The sequence below is a fragment of the Musa acuminata genome, chromosome BXJ1-5, assembly GCF_036884655.1.
Source record: "Musa acuminata AAA Group cultivar baxijiao chromosome BXJ1-5, Cavendish_Baxijiao_AAA, whole genome shotgun sequence".
Lineage (NCBI taxonomy): Eukaryota > Viridiplantae > Streptophyta > Magnoliopsida > Zingiberales > Musaceae > Musa > Musa acuminata.
In genome coordinates this window covers 33,154,502-33,175,480 of record NC_088331.1, presented here as the reverse complement: position 1 = coordinate 33,175,480, position 20,979 = coordinate 33,154,502, and the positions used below count along the sequence as shown (strand labels likewise).

The 20,979-nt window shown below is 33.7% G+C and overlaps 2 protein-coding genes across 2 annotated transcripts; one reads left to right on the top strand and one right to left on the bottom strand.

The window, feature by feature from the left end:
- Window positions 1-1,844: 1,844 nt before the first annotated feature.
- On the top strand, window positions 1,845-15,598 carry LOC135586804 (uncharacterized). Its single transcript, XM_065183650.1, has 2 exons — window positions 1,845-4,247; window positions 10,556-15,598. The coding sequence occupies exon 2, from the start codon at window positions 10,598-10,600 to the stop codon at window positions 15,260-15,262; it is 4,665 nt and encodes a 1,554-aa protein (XP_065039722.1). The 5' UTR covers window positions 1,845-4,247; window positions 10,556-10,597; the 3' UTR covers window positions 15,263-15,598.
- An 841-nt stretch (window positions 15,599-16,439) lies between these two features.
- Window positions 16,440-19,671, bottom strand: LOC135674143 (nascent polypeptide-associated complex subunit beta-like). Its single transcript, XM_065183649.1, has 6 exons — window positions 19,543-19,671; window positions 17,950-18,017; window positions 17,622-17,770; window positions 17,487-17,543; window positions 17,299-17,337; window positions 16,440-16,888 (listed from the first exon to the last, which is right to left on the bottom strand). The coding sequence occupies exons 1-6, from the start codon at window positions 19,651-19,653 to the stop codon at window positions 16,728-16,730; spliced, it is 585 nt and encodes a 194-aa protein (XP_065039721.1). The 5' UTR covers window positions 19,654-19,671; the 3' UTR covers window positions 16,440-16,727.
- Window positions 19,672-20,979: the final 1,308 nt, after the last annotated feature.

Below are 20,979 nucleotides of genomic sequence, written 5' to 3'. Positions count from 1 at the left end.
TATACTTTAATCTTTTATAATACCAAACTGAGATTGCTACTCATCTTTTCTTTCACTACAACTTTGCAAAGGGCTACGTGGGAATGAATTGATCTGAACCAAACTTGGTGGCACTTTCCTTCCTATAATTTTGACAGCTTGAATTCTAGTGATCGGTTTAGGGAGAGGGATTCACTTAATTCTTAGGATGTCTCGAACATTAGGGCCTCGATTGCTAATATTTTGTGGTTCCTTTGGAAATCCGATAATGACAACCTCTTTAACAAACAGTCCCAACATCCTTCTTTTGTGTATTATCTTATCGGGTTGTGATTTTATTTCATGCTATGATAAAGACCTTTTTACCTAAGGACGATAATAGATAGGGTAAATCAAATCCAGTTACTTGGAAACCCCCTTTGAAGGGTTGGTTGGTGTAAGCTCAATTGTAATGTCAAGTATGTTGGTGGACTGTAGGTTAACAATTTTGGTCCTGGCAAAATTGTCCATCAGCAAATTAATTTCAGAAATAAGCCATGTTTAATTATCGACATTAAGCTTATTACTAAGGCAATTATCCATTTCTGCCTCTTCTTGGATTGTCATTTTTCTGTAAAGACAAGGTAGAGATTTCTCTACTATCCGTTCCATAAGTCTAGTACTCAATGATAATTGATATATCAAGTTACTTGACTTGTCAACTTTTTTTGTTTTAGAGATATATATATATATATATATATATATATATATATATATATATATATATATATATATGCAGTAGTCGTCTAGGAAAAACAAAAACAAAAAAAGAAAGAAAGTTAAGGCAGCTATTCTTGTAAATATGGACATACTTATCCATAAAAGTGTATGCTAATTAAACATCTTTCATTGTAAAGAAAAGAAAGATAAAAAAAAAAAAAAAGTATTGATTTCGATTATTCATTTCGACTATTATCAGTTTCAGCAATGCATGATCAAGAATTGTACAAATTTCGACATTGTGAGTACGACGAACTGCTTAATTTCCAATTCACAAACCTAAAAACAAACATACAATATGTCAAGAATCATGTAAGTTATCGGACAAAATTTGATGTTATTAATCTTATATCTTAAAATTTACTTTGAGTTTCATGGATACAAGACGTGCATCTCCATCATTTCCTTTAACTAATATGCTTCCCCAGCAAATGCCTTGTGATTTCCTACATATTAAAAATATATTATTGAACTATAACCGGTCACGAAAAACATTTAAGTGAACTGCCGCATAGAGTTTCCAGTTCCTTCTAGAGAGATGAAATGAGGCACTGCTAGCGGTTACACCTTCCTACAAACTGTATGTATGGAGGTTCTCCACCATACCATCATATATATACCGCATGCCGAATATATATATATATATATATATATATATATATATGTCGGGGAAGGTTTCATCGTATAATAAAATGTACTTTGTTTTGACGATGGTCGATTCAAATAAAAACTATGACTATCAAGTGAACAAAACAAAGTCACCCGCGTGCCGAATAGAAGAATCTAAGAATAATATATATATATATATTTTAGGACGATGACACCTTGCAAAAATCATGTATGCATATTAGTACTTAAACGGCTGGCTATCAACAATTGCCATGATCCTTGAAAGGAGATTTGAGTAGATTGCAATGCAGCAGCAAACCATTAATAATTTGCTTATCTTCAAGTTACTCAAACATCCTCCTGACAAAATCCAATGCTGATGCTTACCTTCAATAATTCATCATGCTTCCTTCTTCTTCCAACAACGTATTTTTCTGGCAAACTATTCTTGTTGATCCGTCGGTGGCTCTTTAAGAATTTGTTCATTGCTTTTGATACGACCTTAATGCCCAACCGAAACCCTTCTTTAACCACCTCCCTATTGCTACCAAGCAAAACACAATCTCTCCTTCTTTCTTGAGCTTCTTTTCTCTGCCCTCTTCCCCAAACAGTTGACTTAATGCTTCCGGAAAGGAACAGGAGAGTTGAAAGAGAAGCTTGTCGGGAGGAGGAATCAGATGGCTACAAAGTCGCGTTTTTCTACGGTCATCCGACCGTCTCTTCCATCTATCTGTGCTCTGTTACGACATACTTGCCTTGCTTGCTTGCACGATCCTCAAAGGTCTTCTCCTTCGTTCTGGTGACGGGATTCACATGAAGCGAATGATTTCTTTCCCGACCTGAAGACTCCTCTTTCTTGCGGCCGCGGGAGGTTCGTTTATAGTTCAACCACTTACTTGGTTCGATGGGTTCAAAGATGGATCTTTTCTGATAAACAAGTGATCTTGATGGGTGTTCTCCACGGATTTTATCTCCAACTACACATAATGCTTGTCGAGGTTTTTTTGGCTTAATTTGTTGAATGCCTTCTCTTTAGATTTTTTGGGGAAATTTTTTTGTCTGTGGAATCAGTGATGGAGATGTCTGAAATTGATGGATCTTTTAAGTTCAAAAGTCACTTGAAATTAGCATGCTCCTCGTATTGGCTTTCAATCTTGTCTTGATAGGTTCATCAGCATAAATTAGCATGCTCCTTGTTGTTACTGTATTCTCTTCACCTGCTTCATCTTTTTCATTTTTCGCTTATTTCAGAAACAAGTTGCAAGTCTGTATCTTATTGTTTGTCCTTCTTTCAGAAACAAACAAACAAACATGTGCTCCCATTGCATGTGTGTTTGTAGCTTTCTTATTAGTTTACTGGTGCCAGAGAAGGATTTTTTTATAGGAAGGTTTGGTAATAATAAAACACTAATTCCCTTTGGCAATTTGTGCATCTTTTTATTTTTTTTTTCTTTTTTCACATAATGTTTCCCCTTCGTATAATAGACTTGATCTCCATACCTTTCAAATATTTTTTTGGAAGGGATTTGGTATGGACATTGTCTATTAAAAACTTAATCTGTAATTCACTCTACTGTTTATTTCCTAATCAATATTCTCTTATTAGGAACTTTATTTCAGCAATTAATACTTATTTCCTACCTTGAATACCCAAAATAAGGAATAATTAATTATTTTCAATTAAAAATAATGAAAAAATAAAAATAAAATTATTCCCTATTAGAAAATATTCTCATCTCTATGAGATACTCCTTTTTCATCCATTTTGACGACCTTGTGGACAGATTAGTGGAGATCATTGGCTCTACGTAGGTTCTTCTTTTTAATTTGTTTAATTTAAATATTTTAGTTGTTTAATTTCATATTTTTTAATTAACAAAAGGGTATGCTGTATGCTTTAGATTTAATTAATTGTTTTATTTTTTAACATAACATATAAATTAGTAAACACATTTAATGATGTCCATGCCTTCTTCACATATTAATTTAAATTGTTGCTTAATGCTAACTTAATTATTTGAATCATGACACTGAATGATTTTCATGATGTTCATGCTTCATATGTTTAAATTAGATTATTGCTCGTATTAAGATTATCCATCCTATCAAAAGATTTTTCATGTCTTGAGACCATATTTATAAATTTTTATGCCTTAACTTCTTCTAGTCGCCAATGAGCTTCAATGATGGGAATAAACACAATATTAATCCACTATTATAGCATATTGGTTGCAGGAATTATCATGAACTGCGAAGAAGTAGATGCCGAGGTAGTTAGGTATATCGGATTAGTTCTAATCATCTGAAATGGATTGTTGGAATTATGTTCAACATGGATAAATTAAGTTCTAAGTTATGCTTCTCAGCTAATTAATTGATATTGGTTCAATTTGAAACAAACATTTTAAGAACCCATAGATTCACAACTCAATTAGTTAAGTTTGAGTTGAAATTATTTATTAATTTAAAGGTGATTTGTCAGTTATGATTAAGCAATGATAGAACCATAATTTAATTTCAGGATTCATATTGATTTAATTTTGAGAAGTATTTATTTCTTTTTATCTTAAGGAAAATCGAATTTGGGAATCAAAGGACTTAATAGGGGAGAAATGTAATCGCTCTAATTTTTGTTTCATAACTAAAATGATAATCTTTATTTCTTAATTTACATGCCATTAAGTGGAATTTTATTTTGGTAGTTAATACATATTTCCTACTTTGAATACCAACTTAGTTATTGTCAACTAAAATAATCACAAAAACAAAATAAATTATTATCTTATTAGAAATCTTTTTCATCCTCTTTATAAATTGTCTGAACTCCTCCCTTTTCATCTATCGTGGCTAAGGGATAGATTCAATCGTGAGAAGAAACTTACGGCGATCATCAACTCCAGGTAGGTTCTCCTTTTTCTTTAATTTAAATTCTAATATATTCTATTGACTATTTAATTATTCTTAAAATTTTGATATTAATTAATTTCGGAATTTCAATATGAAAAAAGGATACAATGCATTCTTTTTATTCAATTAGTTGTTTTGAATTTCGTATCATGACATATAAATTAGTTATTTAATTATGTTCATGCATTCATTTATTAGTTTAAATTAGTGATTAATATTAATTTAATTATTTGGTTCATCATATTAGAACCTTTAAACCATATTTAATGATTTTTCATGATATTCGTATCATTCTGCATTTAAATTTGTCTTGAGAGAAAAGGTTTTGAATGTTATAAGCCATTATACATCTCAAGTTGGATTAGAGGTTCAAACCGAGTATTTTCAGAAGACTTAGATGATATCATTTAAGGAATACATATAACTATAAAACTTATAATTGGAGATTTACATGCTCATGTAGAAAAAATATATAGTGAATTTATAAGGGTGTGTGAGGGCCTTGGTTGTGGGGAGAGCAATGAAGAGGGTGGTATGATTTTGGATTATTTTGTATTATCTCATAATTGTAAATACTCACTTCAAAATAGATGAATATTTGATCACCTGTAAGAGTGGTCATAACTATCATAGAGACTTTTTTCTCAATAGAAAGTTAGATAAAATTATATGTGAGAATTATAAAATGATACATGGCAAAAGCTTGATGAATCAACATAACTTGATGGTATTGGATGTTTATTGTTATAAATGGTAAAAGAAAAAGATAATAGAAGAAATTACGAGGACTAGATGGTGGAATTTTAGTGATAATAATGTAAGAATTTTTAAGAAATAGATCGAAAGGGAAGCGACTTGGAATATAGATGGAGATAATATTAATATTATTTAAATCATGATAGCCAATAAGATTAGGAGCTTGAAGATTCTTGGTGAAACATAAGGTAAAAGTATAGCTTTAAGAGAGAGTTGGTGGTGGTGTAAGAAAGTTCATAAAGTAATTTTTATTAAAAGATCATCCTTTAAATATTGGAAAATTATAAAAATGAGAAAAAAATTTAATGATACATAAAACAAAGGCTAAAAGAGCTATTAGTATGATAAGAAATAAAAGATTATAATTTTTATAACAAATTAGGTATTAAAAATGGGAAAAAGATATATACTGAATCGCTAATGATAGGGAAAGGGAGTAAAATAATTTCAGTAATATTAGATACATTAAAGATCAAAGAATACTTGTTAATGATAATGAAATTATGGAAAGAAGAAGAAATTATTTTTATAAATTATATATTGAATAATCTATGAGTGTATAGATAATAATGGTAGATTTAATAATTATACATTTTATTTGTAGAATTAGAGCTACTGAAGCAAAAGATATCTAAAAAACGTTGAAAATACTTAAGATTATGAGGTGTAATGGTATCTTTTTTATTGAGGTTTGTAAAAAGATTTAGGAGAATAAGGAATATCTTAGTGAACTAGCTTATTTAACAAAATTTTGAGATTTAGAAAGATGTCTGATGAATTAGGAAGAGCTTTTTAGTGTCAATTTAAAAGAATAAGGGTGACATACAAAATTATTTTAATTATAATAGAATTAAAATCATGAGTCACACTATAAAACTTTGGGAAAGAGTTATCTATATTAGAATAATATTTCAAATAAATATCTTTAAAAATTAATTTATTTTTATGCTGAAAAAATAAACAATAGAAGCAATTTATTTATCAAGACAACTAATGGAAAAATATAGAGAGAAAAAGAAAGACCTATATATAATTTTTATTGATTTAGAGAAGGTATACGATAGAGTTTCTAGAGATTTATTATGGTGAGTCTTGAAAAAAAAAAAGTGTATGAACAAATTATATTAATATTACTAAGATAATGTAACCACTACTATAAGAACTATATGGAGTTTGTCTAGTGAGTTTCCTAGTTCCTATTTTTTTACATTAATAAACGATAAGCCTCTCATGGTCCATGCTATTTATTGATAATGTCATGCTATGTAATTTCGAATTGTACCGCCTGGTATAGGCGGTACGTACCGGTCCGACGGCATATCGGTACGCGGATCGCTCGCTATCGGACGGAACGTGCTACAGTAATACACTGTAGTAGTGTTACAGTGCTACAGTAAGAGGAAATCGCTCGGTAAGCCCTAGTGTACCGTTCGGTATGTCCTGGTGTATCGCTCGGTACGCCGGTACCATACCGTACCGTACCGAGCCAACCTAGAAACACCGGTACGGTACGATATTGCATACCTTGGATAATGTTATCCTAGTTGATGAGAGTCAAGATAAATTTAATTCTAAACTTGAGTTGTAGAGGCATTCTTAGAAATTAAAAGGTTTTAGATTAAGTATGACTAAAACTAAATATTTGAGATGTAATTTTAATAATATTAAGTTGGATGAGTAAGAAGTTCCACTAAGTAAAGTTTTAGATATCTTGAATCAATTATTGACAAGATAGAGAGGATAAAGATATTTTTCATATAATAAAAATGGGATGGTTAAAATGGCGAGAGGTATCAACAATCTTAAGTGATCATTGTATACCTTTGAGATTAAAAGAAAAAATTATATGATAGTTGTTAAACGTTTTATGGATTTATGTGTTGAGCACTTAAAAAATAACAAAAAAGTTATGTTGTTAAGATGAGAATGTTGATGTGGATGTGTGGAGTTAATAGAAAAATTGGAAAAGAAATATCATTATTTGTGAACAATTAGCTACCACTTCAATCGAGGATAAAGTGAGAAAAAATTATCTAAGATGATACAAATGTGCATAGGAGATGTATAGATACATTAGTTAAAAGAGGTGAAATGATTAGTATTAATGGTATAAGAAGAGGTAGAGAAAAGATTCATGAAGTCGATCCCAAATAGTTGGTACTTTATGATTTTGTCGTTGTCATATTGTTAATGTTATTGTTGTTCTAAAATTTTGTGATTCGTGTCTTAAGATTTTTCATATCTTTAAACTAAATTTAACATTGTTTATACCTTCATTGTTATAAATAATTGAAAAAAAAATACTGATGTCATTAGGGGCATTGTTGGGACAGTCATTAGGGGTATTTAATCTAAAACACCTTCATTGTTATAAATAATTGGTCATCTTTGATTTTGTTTGGGCTCGACTCCAAACCATAGTTATTGAAACTAAACTGAACGGAGTGGTTGGATCAAAAAAGGGGGAATTGAACCGTTGATTAGTCTGATTTATTTATTAGATCCATTATGTTAAAAAATCGAGATGAACTATTTGACCGACTAGTTTTTGAATAACCTATGTAAAATAAAATCAATCCAGTTTTGTAAATATAATTAAAATTACTTAAATATTCTTTTTATTGTTTAAAAGGATATTTAGGTCAAATTTGAAATGAAGGTTAACATCTTTATTATACAATCACTTCTCTTTTTGTGTCACCCTTTCTTTTATTAGAAACCTCTCTCCTTCGCCTCCTCATCTCCTTATGACAATTGTTTTGTCTTTACCCCTCCTCTCACATATCTTCTCTTTACCTTTTTCTTGCTTAAGTCACCAAAATGAACATGATGAGAATAAACCAAATGTTGCAATAGGATAAATGAACATTATTTTAAAAAAATTCATATGCATATGCTATTTAAGTCATGACAACTATATCGGGTACCTTTTTTATTATGTTGAACAATCTATTTTGAGTTTGATTAATCAAATTACCTTTTAGATATTGTCACTTGTTATTTAATTTGGATAAAAGTTTACGTCTATAATTTTGGTTATAATTTTTATTTTTATCATATTGTATGCAATCGAAGTTTTGTTTTCATTTGTCTAAGGATTGATATTTTTTAATAATGTTAATATTTTATGTGTTTTATATAATTTTTTAAATACTTTTATATATTTAAAAATATTTTAGATTAAATAAGGGGTTCGACTAATTGACCCACAAGTCCTACTAGTGACCCAAGGCTTGGCTGGGTCACTTTTTGATTCGATTTGGATAACTATTGGTCGAACAAATTGGTCGGAACGAACCAGACCCAACTCACGTTAGGTTCGGCCTAACCTACACCAACATTGATGCTTGTGGCTCAGTGCGACCCAATGACCCAGTAGCCATACAACCTAGTGTAGCCTAGCATGGTCCGATACTATGCTGATAGCCTATTGCAGTCCAACCCAAATCAGCCTGAGTTTGGCTGGTTCATGTTAGTCCAAGGTGTATCCAGACTGGTTTTGATCTATTCAGACCAGTTCAGAGGGTCTTTGTATAGATTTAAATCAAATCAAGTTGGATTCAGATGATTTCTGACTAATTCTAGCCAAATTTAAATGATTAAAGTATGGTTAAAATTGAATTTGAATTATTTCTGTTCGATTCAAATAGGATTTGGGTAATTTAAGACTCGATAAAGCTAATTCAGCTCAAATGAGGTCAATTGAACTCAGGTTTAGGCCAATCTCCGAGCTAGTAGGCTTGATATCCATCTATCTTTTGATCTAGTAAATTTAAAGGATTTTATTTGATGTTGTATGATAAATTTTTATAGTTAAGGTATCTTTCATCAAGGTTGATATTATTTTTACCATGCATATGACACATGTGGCTATGATGGAGGAGCAATTTGAGTTGGATCAACACCCCATGAAAAGAGCTAGGGCCTATCACAGTGAGGAGCTGCAACTAGATTGAGCCTCCCATGCCATAAACTCATAAAGAAAGCATGATCTACAAGCATTAATGGAAGAATTACAAATAAATGAATAAAATATATAATGATATATTTGAGAACATTTATTTTTCAACCCGTGCAAGCATGCTACTACTGGTAGGCAAATCATTTTGAGAATATGCAAACCTTTTGAGGATTTATGAGCTGTCAGATATAAGCTAGATGGTTTCTCCATCGTTGTGAGGAAATATATGTCCCTGTCTCCTAAATGAAGTGTAATATGATGAAGGGTAATATGAGTTCCTTTTGTTAGCTACTGGGAGAATATAGAACTATCATGTCGAGTAATATATCTCCATCCCGGGAGAGTGAATGTCAGGTGTCCAATCTTTATGCCTATGTACTTTGTGGATGTCATTCCATAAATGTGTTTGTTTAAGTTATGTTCCATAAGACTAACATATGATGATTACTTTCTTGAAAGAACTTTGAATAATTCTTGTGTTTTTATTTCATTCATGATTTTCAAAAGAACTGATTTATGTTCTTTTACGAGTATTCATGGCATATGAATTTTTTAGTAAAAGATGATTGACAATGTTACATGAGTACTGAATCTTGTCTGTATGATTCTGAAATTTTTGACAAGATCCTACTCATTATGATTGTTGAAATGATTTATTTATTTATTCCTTCCTTTTATTTTTAGATGGAGGAAACTCAAAAGATTAAGTTGGAATGATGATTTGACACCAAGAATTAATATGTTCCAATAACTTTTTTACTTCACCTATAGATAAATGATTTGATCTATGTTGTAATAAATATGTAAGATATTGAGAAAATATATTAAAAGAAAAGGGCTCTATAGTTGTAGATTTTTAAAGAGATGTTTATGCATGAATGAATTTTCTCATTGTTATATGTAAACAATAATAAAACTAGATATCTTTGTACAGTTGCAGGTCTTTATACTCATTCTCTCATCTTTTTTCCTTTCTGTTTTCATTCCTTCCATAATTTCTTTCTTCATTTTTTTTGCATTTGTCTCTTACTCTCTTCCATCTGGAATAAAGGATTGATGACAAAATTGGGTCATTCAAGTTTAACCAAATTTGTTCAAGTGAGTCTATGAATGTTAATGGGTTATGCACCATTTGGCCAGCCAATTAAACCTACCTAGTTGTGAAACATTTCATGTATATGTTAAGTACCACATGCCATTAGTCCTGAATAAATGATCAACAGATCAAGAATAGATCGTTTTTTTATTGATTTAGTTTACCTTAGTTTATTCTCTCTCCCTATACAGCAAGATACATTATGAGTCTACTTTTAGTCTTACAAACATTAGTTCTAAGGATTAAAGGTTGCTGCTAGGGTCTGAGTCATTGGAAACAACCTCCCTATATTTAAAAATAAGGTTGTGTATATTGACTCAAACTCCCCTGACCCTGTATTACGAGAGTCATATACACTGAGTATGCCAACATCAGTCCTAAGGTATTTATTTCCCTTTCTGAGAAGCATCAATCTCTTGTAATTTGTACAATAAATGCAAAATATTGCACTACTTTATAAAACTTATGACTCCTTTTCTTAGCTGCAGATTTGCATAACAAAATCACCCTTCCAACCTCATCACAATCCGATGATGACTGAAAAGGCAATGGATAAGGATTCAGTCTCAGTAAATCCAAATGCAAAAGATGGTATGAAGAAGCATTCCACTGGGGCAATGATTACTAGAGGTTCATCAATTCCTTCAACCAGCAAGGAAAAGCCTCTACCTAATTATCTAAGAGCTTATACCAACTCGTGCCATGATTTTTGCAAGTATGGATGGAAAGAACCTCGTAAGACTGACACAAAGCTTCCTTCAGTTCTTCCCAAATTGAATGACAATTTGAAGAAGCATTCAACTGGAGGAATGATTACTACAGGTTCATCACTTCCTTCAACCAGCAAGAAAAAGGCTCTACCTCATTATCTAAGAACTTGTACCAACTCCTGCCATAATTTTTGCAAGGATGGATGGAAACAAGCTTTTGAGACTGATACAAAGCCTCTTTCAGTTCTTCGCAAATTGAACAACAATTTGGAGAAGCATTCAACTGGGGGAAGGATTACTACAGGCTCATCACATCCTTCAACCAGCAAAGTAAAGCCTCTACCTCGTTATCTAAGTGCCTCTTCTAATGCCTGCCATGATTTTTGCAAGCGTGGAAGGAAACAAGTTTTTGAGGCTGAGAGAAAGCATCCTTCATTTCTTCTCAAGTTAAACAACAAATCAAAGAAGCTTTCAACTGGGGGAAGGATTACTACTGGTATATCACTTCCTTCAACCAGCAAGGTAAAGATTCTACCTCGTTATCTAAGAGCTTCTACTAACTCCTGCCATGATTTTTGCAAGTATGGGTGGAAATATGATTTCATGGCTGAGACAAAGCCTTTGTTTTTTCCCAATTCGATCAACAAGTTGACTCTGAGAGATGAGTCATATCAAGTAAACAAATTAAATGTAGAAGAGAGAAACCCTTGTGCGATCAAGCTGAAGCCCTCATCTCATAGAAAAGCCAAATTTCCTGATAAACCAGCTGTCAATAAGGAAAAGTTTTCTTCAAAGAACAGCAAGGATGGATTTTTAGAGTTCCCTGTCAAGATTAAGTTGCAATCTCCAATATCAACACAAACAAGCAGTATATCTAATGATCATATAGTTATTCCAATTTTGACGAATGAAGAATCTCAGGTGAGATACACTAATCCAAGGGATCAAAAGATGAAACATGTTATCAAATCAAAGAATCTGATCGAGTCACATTCATTTTCTTACCATCATAAAGTTGGTGAACAATCTACTGACAATGGATTTGATGCACGACAGAAGACTGGTATCATCAAGAAGAGGACTTTATCTCTATGGGAAGCCAGTTCATCTTTTAAACCTAAACTGGTTAAGCAAACATCTTTGAAGAGCAACATCACACATAAGATACCAGTTCCTAGTAAGATCACTCCTGTTAGTGCTGCATCTAAGAAGGTCAGTGAGATAACAACTGTAGCATCAAGATCTGTGCTTTCTCCTTCACATGAACCAACTGGACGAAGAAATGGGAAAGAAGTTCTTGCTAAGAGTGGTGAAAAGAAAGATATGCTAGAAAAGAAGATGTTGAAACCATCCACAGCTTCTCCATCTCTCACGTATATTGGTGATGGTGTCTTGAGTTTGAACCACAGGAAACACAAGCATGGAAAGGAAGTGATCCCTGACAAGAATCAAGAAGTTGGAAAAGCCCAATATGATAGTGAGAACAATGAGGAGAAAACATTGTATGTTAATAAGAGACCTGAGAAAGCTGGTTTGGATTCTACAGTGCAGAAATCATCAAAAACAGGGAATGTTGTCTGTGATTCCTCAAAGCAACCACTACTGAAATGTGAAAATAGTGATATGGATTTCCCACTGCAGGAAATGCTCGAGCCGGAAAATGCTGACACCGAAAACATCAATCTTCATTCCTTTGAACTGAATCTTGATCATCAGAAATTGATTGAACAAACGAGTGTTGATATAAACTTTCCAGAGAAGAAATTGTTGAACCCAGAGAACTCAGAGAATGTCATTATAGTGAAGCCAGAAAATGCTGACATGGGTATCCTATGGAAGAATTTTCTGGAACTAGAGAATGGTAATTTTGATTCCTTTGAGTTGGATCTTGATGATCAGAAATTGCTTGAACAAAAGAATGCCGACATCGATTTCCTAAAGCAAAAATTAATGAACCCAGAGAACCTAGAGAATGTCGATATACTCAAGTCAGGGAATACTAACATGAGTGTCGTAGGGCAAAAATTGCTAGAACTAGATAACATTAATCTTCATTTGTTTGGACTGAATCCTGATGATCAAGAACAAAAGAATGTCAATATGGATTTCTTAGAGAAGAATTTGTTGAACCCAGAAAAGATAGAGAATATCAATATGCTCAAGCCCGAGAATGCTAACATGGGTGTCCTAGGGCAAAAATTGCTGGAACTAGAGAACACTAACTTTGATTGCTTCAAATTAAATCCTGATGATCAGAAATTGCTCGAACAAAAGAATTTCAATTTAAATTCACCAGAGAAGAAATTTGTAAACTCAGATGACCCAAATAACTCAGCATATATTGATTTGTTTAAGCCAGAGAATGCTGATGTGGATGTTTTAGGGCAAAATTTACTGGAACTAGAGAACATCAATCTTGATTCCTTTGAACTGAATCCTGATAATAAGAAATTGTTTGAACAAAAGAATATCGATATGGATTTGCTAGATGATTCCTCAGAACTGAAACATGATGAGGATTGGAAAATGGTCAAATTAAAAAATGTTGATATGAGTTTTCTAGAGCAAGATTCGTTGATGCCAGAGGAAATAGATTTCGAGTCCCTGGAAACAGAACCTACCAACCAGAAATTGCTCGAGCTAGGCAAGGATTACATGGATTCCCCAGAGCTGAAATTGCTGAAACCAGAGGACATCAATCTTGTAGACACCTTGGAAATGAAATCTGATGGCGCCGATGTGAATTTTCTACAAGAGAAATTGTTGAAATTAGAGAACATTGATGTCGATGCTCTGGAACTGAAACCTAGTGATGACCAACCATCCCAATCTGCTACAGATGATGTGGAAGAGATTGAGGAATCAGAGTCTTCTTCTTCCGAAACAACTGAATTGGACTCGCAGAATGAGATTAAGGAAGACAATGAGATGGATTGCATGGACTCCCCAGAGCTGAAATTGCTGAAACCAGAGGACATCAATCTTGTTGACACCTTGGAACTGAAATCTGATGATGCCGATGTGAATTTTCTACAAGAGAAATTGTTGAAATTAGAGAACATTGATGTTGATGCTTTGGAACTGAAACCTAGTGATGATCAACCATCCCAATCTGCTACAGATGATGTGGAAGAGATTGAGGAATCAAAGTCTGCTTCTTCCGAAACAACTGAATTGAACTCGCAGAATGAGATTAAGGAAGATAATGAGATGGATTTCATGCACTTCCCAGAGCTGAAATTGCTGAAACCAGAGGACATCAATCTTGTTGACACCTTGGAACTGAAATCTGATGATGCCGATGTGAATTTTCTACAAGAGAAATTGTTGAAATTAGAGAACATTGATGTTGATGCTCTGGAACTGAAACCTAGTGATGACCAACCATCCCAATCTGCTACAGATGATGTGGAAGAGATTGAGGAATCAAAGTCTGCTTCTTCCGAAACAACTGAATTGGACTCGCAGAATGAGATGAAGGAAGACAATGAGATGGATTTCATGGACTCCCCAGAGCTGAAATTGTTGAAACCAGAGGACATCAATCTTGTTGACACCTTGGAACTGAAATCTGATGACGCCGATGTGAATTTTCTACAAGAGAAATTGTTGAAATTAGAGAACATTGATGTTGATGCTCTGGAACTGAAACCTAGTGATGACCAACCATCCCAATCTGCTACAGATGATGTGGAAGAGATTGAGGAATCAGAGTCTGCTTCTTCCGAAACAACTGAATTGGACTCTGAGCATGAGATTAAGGAAGAGAATGAGATGGATTGCATGGATTCTCCAGAGCTGAAATTGCTGAAACCAGAGGACATCAATCTTGTTGACATCTTGGTACTGAAATCTGATGACGCCGATGTGAATTTTCTACAAGAGAAATTGTTGAAATCAGAGAACATTGATGTTGATGCTCCGGAACTGAAACCTAGTGATGACCAACCATCCCAATCTGCTACAGATGATGTGGAAGAGATTGAGAAATCAGAGTCTGCTTCTTCCGAAACAACTGAATCGGACTCTGAGCATGAGATTAACGAAGACAGTGACAATTGTGAATCTTTAAAAAGTGAACAGAAGAGAATAGTCAGAAGAGATGCGATTGTTCATCATCGGGAAGATGAGTTTTCCATACCACACAAATTAAAGTTTACGAGAGGTAAGGCAATTGAACTTCAGCCTGAAAACAATGGTCCAAAAAGGCTAAGATTCAGGAGAGGAAGAATGGTGGATAGAAACGTCAACAGCAGTCACTTAGAGAGGGAGAACTTCCAAAGGAGTGAGATGGCCGACGTGGTAACTGACTCAAAACCAGAAACTCAAAGCATTGTGCTAAAACACCAAGATACACAGGAGAAGGATGTGCGAGGCTTATTCAACAATGTGATAGAAGAAACCACGAATAAACTAGTGGAGACTAGGAAGAGCAAGGTGAAGGCATTGATTGGTGCATTCGAAATTGTGATCTCTCTCCAATAGAGCAAACTAGAATCTACAGTGACATTCTTTTTCTGATAACTGACTCAATGTTAGTAGTAGAACTGTCAGTGTTCACTTCATCCAATGTTGATAAAGTGAAAAAAAATTGTATCATAGAGTAGTAGTGTGGATATACAAAGTATACATGAACTTGGATATGGGAAGATGCTTGTCTAAATATGTCAACATGTTCAGGGAAGTTGGCTCATTCGAAAAGTTCTTGTGGGGTGGTACAAGTGATTCCTGTCATGGAACCTATTCCTGTAATGGTACTTATCCCTTGTAGTCAGTAAGTGCACTGTTCTCTTTGGTTTGAGATTCTACTGAATAAGGAGGTGCTTTTTCTTTGTTCAAACTATTTGTTACATTGGTTTCAAGTTTGAGATTAATTTAGGATTAGAGCAGGAGTGTAAAGAATTCATATTGAATCTGACTGCTGCGTCTCTTATCGATGTATTAGAAAAGAAGATACTTTTCCTCATTGCTTAGTCGCTACTGAATATACAATAAAGATATTTTAAAAATACTTGGAATGTTCTATTGAAGTCAAAAAGTACAGGATTTTTGGGGAAGATAATAGAGTTATAAATTGGTTAGCTAATCGTGTTGGGATCTCCAAATCCAACATCATTTGGAGTTGTTTGATTTACAAATCAAAGACACCAATCATCAATGCTACCACACCAGCTCTGCTTTAGAAATTTATGGATAATGAGTATTTAGGGAGTGATGGCCGCTCCTACTAGCAATAACAAGACAAAATTGATCATTCTATTTATCTTCGTAATGGCATCTTTGAAAGAGCAAAAATATTGGCATTGAGAACATATTTTTTAACTCGTCTAAATTTGCAGATATTAGTTTTAAGGGTCAAAATAAGTTCAGTGTGACAATGACCAATAAATTATCTAAATTATCTTTTGCCGATAGCAGAGAATAACCAATAAATTACCCTTCTGATTTTTTTTTTTTTCCAACAAAGTCACCATTATGAGGTGTTTCAATAGAGTTACGGTGATTCACTCTGCTGGACTACAGAAGTACTGAAACAAACCATCAACACTTACCAACTGCACACCCAATGCAAACATGAAAATCCATGACTATCCATCCATTGTAACTTGCAAGAAACTTTTTATATGGCTCAAACCAGATGGACAGCGCCACTCGTAAACTCTTATCAGGAATTTGCTCAATAATGTAACACTTCAAAAAGTCAATCAAACAGGTACACTATGATGCCTTTGGGCAACTCATGCACAAGTTCAGGTGAATCTCATGCACGAAATACAAAACTAGCCATTACTCTTAAGACATTGTATTGAAAGAAAGAACAAAGGATTTGCTTTTCTAATTAATGATCCATATAACATAAAAGACAAAATCAGCTTCACATGTAGATCACTCAAAATCAGATCACAACTGCATGAAAGGTCTGATAAATTCTCTCGGAAACATGTGTTCTCTAAGAAGCTTGATTTTCATCAGCAGCAGCTTCAAATGTCTCGCCAGGCACCAGCTCAGGGACATCATCATCGTCATCCTGTTTCGCAGGTGCACCTGCACCAGGTGCCTGTTTCTGCAAGTGCTCCGCAAGCCTCTTCAGGTTTTCTAAATTATCAGGTCCTGGGAAAAAAGAAAATATCATCAAAAATTCATGTACTTCATACAAAACAACCAGAGACATAATATCTTGCAAGATGCCAACTACCAGGTTCAGCCATGGCACTAGTTATCCCATATAGCAATGCAAACACAGTAGAAAGTAGAAACAACCACATTTAGTAAGCAACAAAATATTTGACACCAGTAGCATTCATCAACATTTGGGAACAGCAATGGAACATAATCAACATGAATCTAGATGATTGAGCAAGACAAAATGAAAACTAATCAGCATGCACATATTGTATAGAAGCTACACACTCAAGACCACCATAATGTACAATTGCAAGTTAGTAACTTGGCAGTAACAAAAATGCCATAATGAAAGCTAAACACAATGTCCAAACTATAATAACATTAAATGAGAATACCTAGTTGGTTAATGATCCCAGGTAGCAGATCTTGAAGTTCTGTCACAAGAAAATCGTGTGTGAGTTGTCTTAGCTAAGTAAGGGATTCCAGAAAAGATGACAACTAAAATCCAAAAGAAAATTTTCATGAATCATCTCATATTTATCAACACCAGGCCAATCTAACAGATACTCGTCAAGTCACATACTCTTTGTCTGAGGAGACCCACTAACAACCCATGTATTGGCTGCAATTGAAGCTTGCACTGAGAAAATGTGGAAAAATTCAGTAAATCGTTTGGCAATGATTTAGTGTTTCTTTTAATGAATGTGATGTGCTTTACCCTTAGGGTTAACAAATTGAATAACAAGATCATCCTTAAAAATGTTAACTTCTTCTATAGCAGGAATGGCATTCACGCCTATTCTCTTCAAGGTGCTTTGAAGCCTCTTATCATCAGTTGTTGTAGTCTTGTGAACTGCCTTCTTCTTCCTGATCAAAATGCAGACAAACAAAATAACGCACTTAAAAGTGTTTGATTTAACTGACCTCTAAAGGGTACTAGCATAAATTGCACATAGACAAAATATTTAGCCTCTAATCATTACCACAGAAAATCAAACTGGTCAAGGTACTAGTATCTCAAAATTGGCGATAGAATAGAAATAAACCTGCGCATACTGCCCTTTCCCCCAGTGCGAACGGCACCAGCCATCTTCATGAGCTTCTCTACATTCATCTGCATGGAAAAGGAACATCATGTGACATGAATTAGAAGGTACCTTTGTCAAGTACGACTAGATCACATTCTAACTAAATACTTCAGTTATCAGAACCAGTAAAAATAAAAAAAAGAATAAGTCAAGGATTTCAAAATTTAAACACTAACGACAGTTGCAAGAATATAGCAATGCGATGAACACATGCAATCCCGACAATCTAATTAATTTGGCCAAAGATTAAATCAGAATAAACCAAACATTAGGTTTTACTCAATACTATAAAGAGTGAGTCCTAACAGAAGACCCCAACACATGCACTATTTTAATGAAGATATCAAATTGGCTCAAACTAGAAACCCTCAGTAACAAGGACTAGATAAGAATGCCAATCATAACATCTTTGTTTTCCTCGACTTCATCACAGAAGATAAAGAAATAACAAATATGAGGATCTCAGCTGGTGACTCATCATTCTAAGATCTATTTTTTTATTTCAACAAACAGAGACAAAACTCTCTAAAATTTCCATTGTTATTTTCATTAGGTTAATGTCTGATAGGAATAATATTCTATGACTAACAACTCAATTATTTTCAAACTGATCCATTTACTATCTATTATTTCGTTTACTACTAGTCTATATTGTAATGGGCAAAAAGTTAAATGTTCTGGCAATTCCTCATGGCGGGATAAAGGATAACAAAATATATATAAAATAAACAAGGCCTATGACTAGATGTATGATATATACTATGCATTTTTATTATAGTAGTGTATATCAATAATAATATTGTTGTATTTAAAGAACAATGGCCTTTTGCTCAAGTGAAAAAAGATTTGTGGTAAGGGGGTCACTGGGTCTTTAAACATCGATGATTACCTCCTGTAAAAATATTCAGATTTTATCTTTCAACGAAAGAGAGGAGAACGATTTCACCTTTGCCTAGAACATAAGTTCAGGAGCCCATCAAAACCCCAACCACCATAAGCTTGAAAGTCATCTCATTTATGCTAACATTCTTACAGTAGGATTAGTGTCTTATTTAAGACGATCATTATTTGAAGTATTACTTGAAAGAACAATTACACACAAAAAATACAACAAAGTAACATCTATATAACAACACATAGCTAAACCTCTACAACAAAGCAGCCCAACCCATCTAAGATTCAGCATTTCCGATTGAGCTTATGATCAGAGTTAAGGCATAGTGGAGTGCCAAACACAAAGATCAGCATGGATCTCCCATAAAAGAAAAACATTAAAGTGACTCTAAAGGAAAGGATCCCACTAAAACCAAAGTTCACAATTGAGCTTATGATCAGAGTTAAGGCATAGTGGAGTGCCAAACAAAAAGATCAGCATGAACCAAAGCAGAACAGACCGTGGAGGCTAAACCCATTCCGAATGGTCAGATACTCTTCCATATTCAGAGAAACGGACAAAAACCTTAAAGCTTGACGAATCCAATCCTTAAAACCCTTTCTAACGGAGATCAGATCCAGCGAGATGAAGAAATGAATAGAAAGAAGCGGAATTACCTTTGCAACGGTAAGACGGGAACCCACGCCGGAAGAAGAGAAGAAGGAGGAGGAGTGCGCCGACAACGCAACTTCGCTACGAGAAAAGATTGGGTAGGGCGGAGATGACATTGATGCCGCATGGCATGACTAAATTACTGAAGCAACCCCGGAAATTATAGGAATTACGAGATTGGTGTACTACTTTTTGGGCATGTTGGTGGACCCGAAGTCTAAAACCCAATAAGGAACCACCACGTAATTAACGGGTATGGATTTTGGCTCTGCACCCGTTAATCTGCTTTGATTTGAGCTGAGTCATTAACATAAAAAAGAAAAAAAAAAATCTAACTCCGTAGCTCTCACTATTCTTTATTTTTAATGTATGATTAAAAACTGTGAATAAAGTCATAATATGAACAGTTGGTATTTCCATGCGACGGGAGAAACAAAAGTGGATGAAATTGTAGTCGGTACATCCTAATCTGCTTTATTGGGCACATATTTATACATTTTTTTTCCCAAAATAATAAGATATCAATTAAGATCTTCAAGTTAACCACTTGAGTGTCATTATATAAAAAGTAATCCATCCTATTCCTTCATTCAAAATAATAATAATAATAATTATTATTATTATTATTATTATTATTATTATTATTATTATTATTATTAATTTATCTATCTACTCTGGTGTTTTTGAGAATCCATCCAATTCCCTAGTTGATTACATTTGGGAAGCCAATGTGTCACATCTAAAGATGTTGGGTGTGATATAATATTAGCTAGCGATGATATGGACCAAAGGTGGATTGTTTTCATCTTCATCATTAGCAGCATTGTCAAGGATAATAATTATGGGGTGGGTAGTTTAAATCAAAATTTATTTGTTGTTAAATATTTCCTCCTTGAAAATAAATCGCATTCTATGTCAAAGAAGATCCATCTCCCAGCTTGGTTTTTCTCATAAGTTGTTATCCTTCAGATATGATAAATCTAGAATGATAACTAAGTTATCTTGCAGATAAATCTAAGTAACTTAATAACTAGTGTGACCAACCAAAGAGCCTCGGCTCAAAATCTCTAAAAGGGGACCTCTGCCATGAAAAAGATCATTTTGAGCCTTCCCTATAGATCATAACTAGTTTTGTAATGACAATTCAACTCCTGAGTGTTAGCCATCTTTCAACTAATTATCTGAAGCCTAGGCAGCTTTCTTTTGAAAACTGACAGATGGATTGATCTTCCACTATTCCTAAGTTCTTTTAGAGAAAGAATAATTAAAATAAAATATATGATCATAGATTCAACATTTTGTTGGCACAAAAGGCAAATAAGTTGGGGTCTTTGATTTTTATATTATTCAATCTATTAAATGTAAAAAGTATTTTAACATTAATTTCTAGTAAAAAAAAAATTGGATTCAAGGAGCCAGAGGGATTTTCCAAGGGTAGGATG

Bases quoted from the DNA above. Each gene is read 5' to 3' on its own strand.
- LOC135674143 (XM_065183649.1), bottom strand. From the start codon at position 19,653: ATGTCATCTCCGCCCTACCCAATCTTTTCTCGTAGCGAAGTTGCGTTG. The intron at 17,338-17,486 runs GTATGTGACTTG...TTCTTGTGACAG, and splicing joins TGGGTCTCCTCAGACAAAGA to AACTTCAAGATCTGCTACCT. The intron at 16,889-17,298 runs GTATTCTCATTT...CTTTTTTCCCAG, and splicing joins TGGGATCATTAACCAACTAG to GACCTGATAATTTAGAAAAC.
- LOC135586804 (XM_065183650.1), top strand. From the start codon at position 10,598: ATGATGACTGAAAAGGCAATGGATAAGGATTCAGTCTCAGTAAATCCA.